A 13534-nucleotide genomic window follows, 5' to 3' on the forward strand; every position below is an offset into this window, starting at 1 on the left:
TGATTACTGTAACTGACATGCTTCCTGGAAGTCTGCATAGGCTTCCCTGGGATTCAGTAATGTTAGAGCTGCTTCCTTTGGCCTAATTGTTTCAGTCCATCCCTAACTTGAGGTACCCCCATGATCTGTTCTTCTGTTAAACTTTACTATCTAGGCTTATGATTGTTTTCTCACAACCTTTGTGTTTAGGAGAGAGAAAAGACTACTTAATTTTCAGATGTTAGAGGAGAGCCGTTTTAGAGGCTTCTTAGCCCTCATGTGTTAAAACCAAACCTTCAGAATTTTTGCAATCCTGTTTCAGCATATAAGTGCTGAGTCAAAACTATTGTTAATGATTCTCTTGTCTGTTTTCCAGGAGAGGAATATGAAACGGCTGATGAAGTGAAGGGTGGAAATGGGTGCTAATATAGATAGAAAGCTTTTCTGTCAGTGAAATTGGGGTGAGGGAGGAGAAGAGGAAAGTTTCAGGCAAGTTCCTAAGTTCCAGCCAAAAGCAATTCTGATTAAACCCCCCTAGCAGTGAAGTCAAACATGTAAAGTTCACAAATTCAGCTTTATTTTACTTCCTGACTTAAATTCTAATTAAGCTGCTTAATTTTAACTCCAGCCTTTCTTCCTCCTCATGTCTGTTGCCAGTATTACTGCATACTAAAAGCAGCATGACATAGAATCATTTAGATTGGAAAAGACCTTTAAGGTCATTGAGTCCTACTGTAAACCTCACACCGCTCAGTCCACTGCTAAACCATGTCCCTAAGCTCCACATCTACACATCTCTTTAATTCCCTCCAGGGATAGTGACTCAACCACTTCCCTAGGCAGCCTGTTCCAGTGCTTGATAACCCTTCTGGTGGAGAAATTTTTCCTTGCATCCATTCTAAACCTTTCCTGATGGAACTTGAAATCGTTTCCTCTTGGCCAATCACTTGTTACTTCGGAAAAGAGACCAACCACAGTAAGATCTTCCCTCAGCCTCCTCTTCCCCAGACTTAATAGCCCCATTCTCTCAGCTGATCCTCATAAGACTTGTGCTCTAGACCATTCACCAGCTTCATTTCCCTTATTTGCACACACTTTAGCACCTCCATGTCTTTCTTGTAGTGAGGCATCCAAAACTGAACACAGTAGTCAAGCTGCAGCCTCACCAGCGCTGAGTACAGGGGGACAATCCCTTCCCTAGTGTTGCTGGCCATGCTGTTTCTGATACAGGCCAAGATGCCAATAGCCTTCTTAGTCACTTGGACACGACTGACTCACATTCAGCCAGCTGTCAACCAACACCCCCATGTCCTTCTCCAGCAGGCAGATTTCCAACCACACTTCCGCAAGCCGGTGGCGCTGCATGGAGTTGTTGTGACCTAAGTGTGGGATCTGACCCTTAGCCTCGTTGAACCTCATATATTTGGCCTTGACCCATTGATTCAGCCTGTCCAGATCCCTCTGTAGGGCCGTCCTACCCTCAGAAAAGGGTAGGAAGTCATGCCTAACTTTGTGTCATCTGCAAACTTTCTGAGGGTGCGCTCAAGCCTCTCATTCAGATCATTGCGAAAGATTTTAAACAGCACCTGGACCAAATGCTGTGCCCTGGGGAACACCACTTGGGACTGGCCACCAACTGGATTAATCTCCAATCACCACAAGCTCTATCTAATTCCACATGTTAAACCACATGATTAATTTAATCCTATGGTGCCAATATGGATACCTGGACCACCTTCTTGTACCCTCTTTTTTCCTTACCTTTCTGTAAGGCATAGTGAGAGTGATCTAGGCCCAGTGTTTAGACTAGAGGTTTGCAAAATTGCTTGCTTGCTACAGCAGGCTATCCTTTCCCAACCTTCAGGAAAAGCTATTCAGAATTTCATTAGCAGGGACATAGAGACAAGTGAGCATTCTGGAGTGTAAACTGTTTGTTTTGTTCATGCTGTCTGGCCTTGCTTCTTTCAAACACAAACTAGGAACTCTGAAAGTTTTCTAAATGCACAATGACCTGTGATTGTGTTTTCTTTTTCTTTTTTTATTTTAATACTCAATCCTACAGCACACTTAAATAAAGGTACCGTATACTACATGGTTTTATTATCTTAGCAATGAAAAGTACATCTGTTTTTAATTATTGTATTTCCAACTTGAACAATAACTGCATGAAAAATTTTATCTAAATAAAATGTTAGCATTTTAGCAGGAGATTTGACAGGGTGATATATCAAGGTCCCCTCCAACGTGAGTCTTTCTATGATTCTGTATGACTTTATTTTCATGCTGAAGTTAGTTTCAGTTTTCTAAAATGCAGTGTTTTTAATCAAAGCCAAGATACAGGCGTATTTTTGCTATTAATAGCCATTATCCTCTCTTACTAAAAAGCGATTTTAGAGGAAGATTGGCTTCTATGGAAATGGGTTATGTTTTGCAAGGTCTTGAGTGATATGTAAAACTGTAAAGAAGGTAAATTAAAGTTCATCTACTGTGATAAACTTACATCATGTTTACAGTAATTTTAAGTGACAGATACTAATGCGTGTTATCATCTCAGGTTGATTTTACCTGTTCCTCAAATTTCTCCACATTTCCCCTCCTCATGAAGCTCTAGAGAGCAAGGAGGTTGCTCCTCAGCCTCCTTGCGTCTGACCTAGGCAAACCCGAAGTCCTTAGCCTCTCCTCAGAGGAACATTCGCTCCTGCCCTTTCACCAGCTTTTTTGCTCTCCTCTGGACATATTCATGGACTTTCACATCCTTAATATCCTTCTTAAATTGTAAGGCCCAGAAGTGTACTCAGTACTTGAGGTGAGGCCGCACCAACGTTGAATAAAATATGCCTAGTAAAAACATATATAATTTGTAAAAAAATTTACAATTTTCATGATTGTCCCTATATTCTAGACAAAGTCTTCAAAAAACAACACAATGTTTGTTATTTCTGTGCAACATTCTCTTTCAGAATTAACATCTCTGCCAACCCTTGAGTGGGTAATAAATAGTTTGTTTTATTATTTCTAAAAATGTTTTTATGAAAAGTGAAAAATATATCTGTTCAAGAAGAGGAGGTTAGATAACCCTGAAGAAATAATATTTTCTTTTCCAAAGCCTACACAAATTTTTACATGGAAATATGAAAAGGTGCAAAATCAATATATTGTGGTAATGTGAAAACTGAAATAAAATCCAAGTGAAAAAAACTTCCCTTCCCTACACCTGAAAATGTTCTGCTGACAAAGTCTTGTCCATCAACAATAACTCTAATTATTAAATGGCATTTCTGCACAAAATTATTCTCAGTAAAGTTTTATTCCTGACGAGCTTTAAAGGTACATTTGTAAAACTGAGAATATGCTTTTCAGCTTGTAATAACTTTCATTGACAGAAAACAAACTAGCAAAAACCAAACCAAAAATAGCTGTTAATTTGTCATTGATTCTTGAAAGACAGAGTGGTATAGTTCTAATTTGCATGCAATAAAACTTTTAGAGTTAATAATGATTCGTTAGTAGTAAAACAATTATTTCTGGTTTTATTTTAGTGCAGATATTTGTCTTGAGGCTTGTTAGCTCTTTTGGTGTACAGGAAATGCCAAGTGGACTTGGACAGTCTGCTGTACAGGCGAAGAAAAACATACTAACTTAAGAGCTCCAAAGGACTAGCTAATAAATTTACAGTCTTCTTACCTAGGAACATAAGTCACAAATATTTCATAATATATTCAATAATGTTATATGTTTATATCTAAAAATTACAGCTCACTAAGCTACAATTTTCCTGAATATATATTAGAAAAGCATAAATGATTGAAAAGTATGATTAGTAGCTCAGCTAGAAGGATAATTAGAAAATAGCTAGTTGTCTGGGGATTAAGTTTGTGCTTTTCTTTTTTTTTTATTACTTATTTTTCAGAAACAACATATAGCTTTTTAATACTGCAGTGCTTTAGCTTGATGTACTTTCCATTTCTTTAACTTGTTAAGGTGAATAAATTACTTGAGAAATTTGCTTGGCCATGGGACATATTTGTTGACTTTAGCCAGTCTCCTCGTAGCATAGGAGTTTGGTATGACAGCATCTGAGCCTCATCCCGCTCTTAGGTAATTTATTTCTATATCACAAAGAAAAGCATAATTTTTGTAAAAGGTTTTAAAATTGCAAGGCTCTCAGTTCTAAGATAAAAATCTGTCAAAAATGACAGTGCCAGGTGGGGCCTTGAGCATGTGTTGTAATTAATTTTCCATTTTATGAGGAGACCTTCTAGAATAGAAAGGGTTGGCTATCATGCTAAAAAAAATAATTTATAAGTAAGGCTTATAATTTTTTTTTCCCTCTCCTCTCTCTTTAGTCTTCTTAAAGGGAAGACTAAGAAGCCCTCTCTTCTGACTGTCCTCTCTACCATCCAGCAGTGGATGGTTGTTATTGTTACATGCTAGTCTGAGAAGCTTTATTTCAGTTACAAATAAATCTGGTTTGAGGTTTTGTTTTATCTGTTTTTGAGTGAACTTGAGCCCACAAACCACCTCTCATAGCTTGCAGTATTGCCTGTAATTGCTAAAGCACTTAGAGACGGCCCCATATTGTAACATTTAGTGTGTTGCATCTAGGAATTACAGGCTTTGCTATATTTATTTGGAAAAAATTGCACGGTGTTTCTTGCATTTTACATGGAACCACACAGTGCTGTTAATCTGCTATTTTTTATTGGTGTGGAAAATCACTCAAAAGTACTGTAAGAAAAAATTACTTTACCTTGTAAAATTTCTGTGTTATGGCTCCAAACCATATTAAATTCAGTAATAATCACCCTAGATTTTTTTCTTTTTATTTTAAAATGTTTTCTCCAAAGAGGGATGGGGAGAGAGCAGACATAGATATGACAGAGATTATTTTGGATTAAAATAAAAGAAACAGGATTGTGACATTTAAGTATCAACACAGGAATTGAATACTGCAAGTTTCAAAATACTCCCTCCTCAGTGAGTGGTCATGTTTTTGCCTGTGGTTGTTTTTTCGCTTGTGTTCCTGACAAACAGGAATCCAGAGAGGTATCCTGCCATTTTTGGTTAGTTATGAAATTATTCAGAGTGCCACTATCAAATACCCCACTGTATTCAGCAACTGCAGTAGTTCTTGAGAGTCATCTCAAAATAAATATAAATAAATGACAACACAGAAATAAATGAAAGGTAGTAGGAAAGAAATGGGACAGCAGAGGGAAAGGGGAACGTAGTGCAATAGTGAGTAGACTAATTCAGTATCTACTACTTCTATAGTTACTTGCTGCTGGTGTTCTGGCACAGAAAGGAAGTTTTTGTTCTGTTGGACAGCTCTGTCATATTTTTTTATGTCACTGGTCAGTTGCTGCTCTTTCTCTGTCTCTCTGGATTTACACAAATTGGAAGAAAGCAGGGATGGAGTAGAAAAGTCATGATGTCAAAAGAATCAGGACTTGTTTTAAGACATAGCAATTGAAATGCTATATGTTAAATCTATATATGATTTTCTAGGAAGTGTTTATCCCTTTAAAAAACTGAAAAAAACTTTTAGTAATACTTCTTTTGGGAATGATAAATAAATGCCTACACGTATAGAAATCTTTAATCTATGAAGAGACTGTTTCTGAAAGGGTCGATTTAATTAGATGAGCAAAGCACATTTCATTTTGAGAGGATAAATCCCTTGGCTGTTAATACTGTTTCTAGGAAGAATTTTTTAATGAAAATTGGATATTTCAGTTAAACTCCGGTTATAACAAAGTATAAATGTCTTTGAATCTCCTAGAAGACCCACTCTAGGAAGTCAAGGTAAGCCAAGCAGGAGCCACTGCTACTTTTCTGTATTCAGTTTGTCTTTGGAGTCTGACACACTGCAATTTTTCTTGCCATTTGAAAGGCCTTGAGGGTTAAAACTGATCCAAGCATAAAGTTTGGATTTAGTTCTGAAATTTTCAAAATGTCAGAAGCTGTTTTCATTTTTGTTTTCGGTTTGCAAGCAATTTGCTTGTTGGGAATGGAAGGAATGAGTTTCCTTCTTCAACATGGAAAGTCATGTTTATTGACTTCAGAACCAGAAGTTAATTTTTATTTTTATTTTTTTTTAAGATTTAGTTATCTGGTGTATCTGAAACATTAACACCTACAGATTGACTGTCAGAATTTCCAAACCACAGAAATTTCATTAACTGACATCTATGGACCTTGTATTTCTTCTGATGTTGGCTGCCTGTCATAAGTATTGCATCTGTAGATACACTAAGGGGACTGAGCTATGTTTGGCTGCATGCCAAATGTAACAGAATTAATTGTAAAACAGAGCATTTTCATTTAAATATAACATATCCATCTAACTAGTTGGTAAATTACTCTTGAGCAGGTATTTAGGCACATAACCCCTCACTAACCTCCTTTAGGGAGCCTATCTTCTATATCTTGTTTCTAACTTCCTGTAGACAGGAAAAGGGGAGCCCTAAACTTCTCACTTTACTCAACATAAATTTAAAGTGTATTATAGACATAGGATGAACTGCTTTTGTGAAAGAGATCTTTTTGTTGTGCTAGATGGTTGAGTGTAGCCACCAGTCACTTGTTATTACTCTGTGTAGTGATTTTGTCAGTAATCATAGAAAAATGCATGATATAGGCCAAATTTAGCTTAGAAAAAAATCATAGGACTCAGTGAAAACAGTATATGGAGATAGTGAATTTATATTCTACTGACTGGCCAGTGAAATATGAGTATATCTTAATACACTACTTTATCGGAACATAAAAAATGTGGCTCAAGACTGAATGGAAAACACAAAGTGCCTAACATAAATTTACTTAACATTTCATTATGTATTCTTGATATAAAATAATCTAAAGCTTAATGACTGAGGTGAACATTTCAATGTGGATCTAGACAGTAAATGAATCACAAGATCTGGAACAAACTCTGTTCTTCAGAAGTTTACTTAAGACTGTGCATGATCTTTCTTGGCTTTAACAGTGATGTAATGAGGTAAATTCCTTTTAAGCTTTAGGTTGCTTCCCCACCAAAAAAAGACTTAAAAATGGGTATATACTTAAAAGAAACAAACAAAAAACCCCAACAAACGTAACAACCAAAAAAAGTTCAAAGGAAAAGAATCCTATGCTTCTGTTTCTTTCCTATGTTATTTTGAATGCTTTAATAAAACATGAATGCTCTTTTTTTGTGATATGAGTCCAATAAAACAACAAAATGGATGTCAAATTGCTCTAACATGTTATTGCTTAATCAGATACATACTGCTTTATGTGAAGAAAATATCACCTTAATAGGCTCTGAATCATACCTCAAGCCAGTGATGCTGTCAGCTGTGCCTTAGATTCCTATATCTATGTTTATAAGCAATAGTGTTGCATTCAAAAATGCTTAAGCTCTGATGGTTTCCCATCAAAGTCAATGGGCAATGCTTAAATCTCAGCTTTCTGATTATCATGCCATTAATTGTCGTAGATGTAGACTCAAGAACTCAGTTTATGTTATTACTCACTAAATTAACCTTGGCTTATAGAAAAATTACACTGACTTCAGTAGAATCTCAGTCAGGCTAGATGATGGATTTTTAGTCAACAAAGATCCATCCATGGTTGAAGAAGGACTAATATGACCTATTTAGAGGAAAGTGAACCACGTAATGTGCAAATAGAGTTTTAAACTAAAACAAGGCAACTTTTGCGAGGCGAGAGGAACTGGTTATGAAACAGATATGAAGGTCTGCAGTAACTTAGAGAAACATGAAATGAACTTGCAAGTTCAGTTCAGACCTTTTTACTATCCTTGTATGATAAAGTCATTATCTTTGACTTTAAAATGTCCTAGAAAGGAAAAAGGAATTATGTAAGGTAATCATTTTTTCTGTATTCAGTGCCTGTAGTTTAATCAATCTTCCATTAAGAAATCTTCTCATAATACAATTCCTTTTATTAAAAATTTGAATGCTTGTCAGAAAAAAAAAGAGCAAATGTGGGGAATGACAGTCAACTGTATTTGTGATGTGAATTGAGTTCCTTGTGCAATCACATTATTACCCTATAAAGCTGATAAAACTGTATTGAAGAGTGAAGTCTGTGCTTCACTAGTTAAAGGCCTGCACACTTTGAAGAGTGATGAATATTTACAAAATATAAAGTTCATTTAAATTGCAGAGACCACCTAATTTGTTGAACAACCTCACTGGTGGCCACTGTGTCATCATAGTTTCCACAAAGGGGTTGTTGAAAGCTGCTCAACTGTATTAATCTTTTCAAATTTTACTAGCATCTTAAGATCCTTGGGCCTCCAGCAGCCATAAGTACAACAGCTGCCTCAACATGAATTTGGCAGAGCTTTCCAGCAGAGTGAGTTAAAAAATGAGGTGGATGTAAAAATAGTACTTTCGTCCCCAGTTTTTAATATTTTAAGGATAAATACAGGGTTTTCTGCTAATGCATCAACTGCCCTTAGCTCGCTCTCTTTTGTTTCTCATGGTGATCATAATTGTCTTTTGTAGGAAAAGCCCCATTGAGAAATATGTGTGACCATATCAGCGAGGTCAGATACATCATCCTGGTCTCTGGGGAAGAAACAAACAACAACAAAAAACCTTGCAGTCAACTTATACAGAGAACTGCGTTCTTAAAAATGAAGCTCTTGATTTCATATGTAAATACTTATAACTATTTGGCTACCAAAACTGCAAGCAACCAGCAATTCTGATATGAACTCTGGTTAGTGGAGAGTGGAGTATTTCTGAAACCAGGGGCAACTGGTATGCTAGTTTATAGGAGCCATGTTAGTTACATTCATTTTTTTCTTTTTAAATTTGCTAGTGTTGCTGGAAGGTGGTACTCGTGGGCAATTAATCTTGATTTTTTCCTCCCCATGCCTAAATAAAGTTTTCATTATCAATAGAAAACTGTTGAAAGTTTATCCTTATGACAGGCATTAGAGTAAGGTTCAGGTCCAATAAGGAGAGTATCAGCACAGTCTTCCAAATTGATTGCTGAACTGTCTTCATTATGTTTTTTCCCCACACTGGCAATGAGATTGCTATTCAATTTTTTTATTTCTGTCCTGTTGGTCTTTGACTAAAAAGCCATAAATATGCCAGTGAGTCTGCACAGAGGATCTCCATTAGGGCTTGGGCTAGGACCACTTGCTCATTTCTCCTGAGCAAACTAGTAGCTGTCAGATAGCACCTTTTCATTAGCTACTGACCTGGAGTGGATGTGAACTGGTGACCAACAGGTGAACGGTATTTTGTATCCCATTATTAATCCTTAGAGCCATCGAGTCCTTCCATTAAAATCTTATTAATGACTTTTTTTATCCTTCAAATAAGCCTGCTAGCCTGCAGTTGTAAACTTACATATTTTGCTTTGTAAAATTGCCAAGGCATGTGGTTGTGCATATACAACTGCAGACCCTGCTACTAGAAATTGGGATGCTTCCAATGACTCTCAATGCCTGCATTTGTATGGGTCAGTACACATAATGGTGAATATGCACACAGAATGCTTTCCTGCACCAAGTCATTATTATGTTAATAATTAAATGCTAAATTTTAATTGTGAAATAGCGTGATTCTGTCAAGTGATTAGATTTTCTATAATTTGACACAAATATAATGTGTATGAAATCTATGCTGAGGTATTCACATTTTAGCAGCAGACAGATGGCACCAAAAAGGATGTTTTATCTGGTGTGATGCAAGGTTCCTCAGAATGCTGATTCACAGGAAAATGCTTTTATTCTTTTTTTTTTTAAATTGACAAATGTGGATGTATTAAAACAATGGCCAACATGAACAAATGGAACTGTGCTGATCATTTGTAGTCAGATCATTTTATGTCTTGGGTGAGATAGTGAAAGATTTTCCTCTGCTTTATCTGTCGATAAGTATTTGCGCACGTTAATAGCACAGTCATTCCTCTGCTGTGTGTGCTGGCACCTGTCATCATTATGTACTCCAGGTCTCCTCACTGGCCTGAACTTGAGTGCAATATGGCATTTGGAAAGTGCCAAAAAGAGAAGAGCAGTCATGTATTTTTCATGATCCCAGTAAATGAAAATTAATCATGTTTGACAAACATTTGTGGCCTTATAGCCATAGTTCTGTAGGCAGAAGCTATATATTTTTGACTACATTCAATGAACTGTCCTTTTACATTCTAGAAATAGACACAGAGTGCAATCAGCTAAAACTAATGATGTTAGTCTGTTAAAAAAAAGCAATGATGCAAAATTTGTAGTTGTTAATTCTGTCAGTAGTAGTGATACATATGCCTGATGCTTGTCATTTTGAAGTCTCAAGGCTGGACTTACATATGTCATGTCATCATTTGCCAGACTAAGAATTCTGACCTTGAAGTTAAATGTGCAAAATTTAGTGTTTAATTATTGCCCTTGCTCCCCTGCAATACCCTGATTATTTTAATTTGAATGATTTTATACTAACCCAAATTTATGTTGTGTGTTCAATTGGAGATTATCTTCATTTTTTTTTTATTTCAACTGTGGTTGTATGCTATTTAAAAATAAAGAAGTTGCATTTAAGCTATAGATGTGCCTTTACTGCGCCAGTAGATGAGGAAAAATCAGTTTGGGCTACATGTCATGTGATTGTTAGAGGACTTTGGTTTTTTTTCTGAAAAATCATGGATGAGAGGCACTGCAGTGTAAGATAGAATAGTCTATCATGTAGTTGCACCATTTGGGTGACAGGAGCCTTGTGCCATGTGGATACGGTTTATGGATTTACCAAAGAAAGTTTATTAAATAATAAGGCAAAACTCTTGCATCCGATGGACATTCATTTTGTGAAACTGGAGTATTGTAAATGATAAGCCTGCTTGTATCTCTGCCAGAATGATCTCTTGGAAATATGGCCTCTATGTTAGTTTTGATGTAACCTGGTCTTGATATAGTTCTTGGTGTGCTGCATAACTTCTTTCTCTCTCTTTTTTTTTATTGTTTTTAAGGCCCTTGAGGGAAATACTGAGAATCTGGAACAGCTGTAATCATGAACAGACCTTGTTATTATTCCAGTGTTAACTTGGGGGATAGTGCAGGATGTATGCAATGTCTGTTTCCAGACCACAAAACTTGAGAATGCCCATATGCTTATATCTGTGAAATAACACTCAAGGCAACCTTGAGAGGTGCAGACCACAATGCCTTTCTTCCACTGTGGTTAAGCTTAGCTGTTCTTTGTTTTGAAGGCCTCCTTTTTTGTAACACAAACCGCAGAAACTAATTTCATGGGGATAAGGATAAGCAGGTCACAGATGTCTTATTGAATAGCTGGTGGTGACTGGTGTTTGAGTGTCAGACTAGGCTAATCCATTATTGCTGTTTCCTTCATGAAAAGAGTAACGACCACTAATGGATCTGCTCTGGCACTTGCATACCATAATGCAACTTTAGTGGCTTAGTGATTTCAGTGATAAGACAATCTGTGGTTTAGAACATGTCTGTTCTTTCTACCAACATTTATATTGTTTGGTTGGGGTTTTTTTCCTGACCGTTTTGTCATACCATGATTAATAGTCTTAAAAAATTACCTTTTCTTTCAGTTACGTTTTAGGGTTGACACAGTTCTCTCTGATGAAATTTTACTTCCCATATTAAAATTCAAAATGTTTTCTGTTTATATACTTTTGTTTTGTAGTGACTTTCCTGTGTATATAGTGTTATTTAGGACGTGAGGAAATGGAATGAAGCTGAGTCAGGGAAAGTTTATATTGGACACTAGGAAAAGGTTCATCACTGAGAGCATGGCCGGTTGCTGGAATAGGCTCCCTAGAGAAGTGGTACCAGCACCAAACCTGTCAGAGTTCAAGGACCGTCTGGATCATGATTTAGTTTTAGGTAGTCCTGCGAGGAACAGGGATTTGGATTCAGTTATCCTTAGGAGTCCCTTCCAACTTGAGATATTCTATGATTCTATGATTTCATACAACCAAAACATGTTTTTTCTTTTCCTCCTCCCCCTACCTTTTTTTTTTTTTAAGACAATGATAAAAGCTCCCCCCTACCTTCCCTTCTCATTTTGTCTTGGGTCTGTGTAATACTCATCCTGATGCCTGTCCAGAAAAGTGGTGTGGAGCTTCATGTTCACTCAAAGCCTGCAACAGTATTTTTTGCAATACATTTCTACTACTTCCTTATTACTTGGACATTGATAATGTTGGACACATTTATTCCTCAGTCTGGAGATCTGCAGCATGAAGTAGCTGACCACAAAACTTACTGTAACAGTTAAACATTCATATTTATTTAGGTTAAGTTTAGTGATAATAGTAATTGTTTTTTTTGTAGTGCCCGGAATTTGGAAATTGTAACTCTACATGGTCAATGAGACACTGTTAAAATAATCCCTCTCCCCTCCCCCACTTTTTTTCCAAGGGGCGGAAGAGTGAGGCAGAAAAGTACTTCGTGAAGGCTATTCAGCTGGATCCTACCAAAGGAAACTGCTACATGCATTATGGTACGTTTCGGATAGATAGAGTTTCCACATGTATTCCAGGCTTGCTGTTAATCTCTCCAAGTGATTAAGGATTCGAAAAGTGCTACTGGCAAAATATCTTCTTTAAAGGGAAAGAAACTAATCTACCATGTACAACTTCATCTCCATTTCAATTTGTTAATCATTGCAGAGGGAGAGGTGAAGATTTTCATATTCTGCATAGCTTTCCTCCCGTGAGGGGAATTTCAGTATTGCTACCTCTCTGGGAAAGAAGAAATTTGACTATTGCCATATGTCAAAATTTCATGGCCTGGAATATTATTATATAGAGTTTTGGGCTAACTCTACTGGCTGCCAGTGGGTGGGCAACTAGAAGTTATACTTTAATGTGCATGAGTTCTTTGTATCAAAGTGTCTGCTTTTTGTTGAAGATTTATGGGCCTTGCATCCACCTCCTTCCCAGCATCTTTATGGATTGAAATGGATAAATATTACAAAAGGTTTTGACAAGTTGGCTATACCTTTGTCATACTTAGTGCTCATGTGCATAAAGCACAGCTAATTTGAAGGTATCTTTATCATTTTGGATTGTTTTTGCTAGATGTGCAAAAACTATTACCAGATGTGATTAATCTCAAGGAACTGAAAATATTTAACTTTATGGTCTAATTCTTAGTGCATTTTAAAGCTGATAATAGACAAATCTAACAGTGCAAGCTATGTGGTCCCAATTGGAAAATTTAGAAAGATGTAATAAATTTCATTTTATTTAAGGAAGAAGGTAAGGAACCAGAGGCATACTATATATGTCTTTGTATATAGTTTTATTCTCCTCTTCTGATTCTAACTGGTAAATGTAAAATAAATTAAAGGGAAAATTAATTTCACATAATAACCATTTTTTTTACTTTGCATTGTCTTTCTGTTTGTTCTTATGCAGTATAAAATTCTGTATGTTAGGCTCCCAGAATCGATACATACATTGTTACTTAGAACATTTCATGGTATTTAAATGAGTGTAGCCCAGTGCTATATTGTTTTGCGTTATGGATCATTGCAGTTAGCAACTTCTTCTATTTATG

The 13534-nt window shown here is 36.4% G+C and overlaps 1 protein-coding gene across 1 annotated transcript in view; it reads left to right on the plus strand.

Moving 5' to 3' along the window:
• Positions 1–13534, plus strand: part of TMTC2 (transmembrane O-mannosyltransferase targeting cadherins 2) — a 247617-nt gene that overhangs the window by 192795 nt on the left and 41288 nt on the right. The window contains exon 9 of the mRNA XM_069858349.1: positions 12392–12473. Within this exon, the coding sequence (XP_069714450.1) occupies positions 12392–12473 (82 nt within the window). The remainder of the gene's footprint in view (positions 1–12391; positions 12474–13534) is intronic.

Source organism: Phaenicophaeus curvirostris, chromosome 1 (assembly GCF_032191515.1).
Source record: "Phaenicophaeus curvirostris isolate KB17595 chromosome 1, BPBGC_Pcur_1.0, whole genome shotgun sequence".
NCBI classification, from domain to species: Eukaryota; Metazoa; Chordata; class Aves; order Cuculiformes; family Cuculidae; genus Phaenicophaeus; species Phaenicophaeus curvirostris.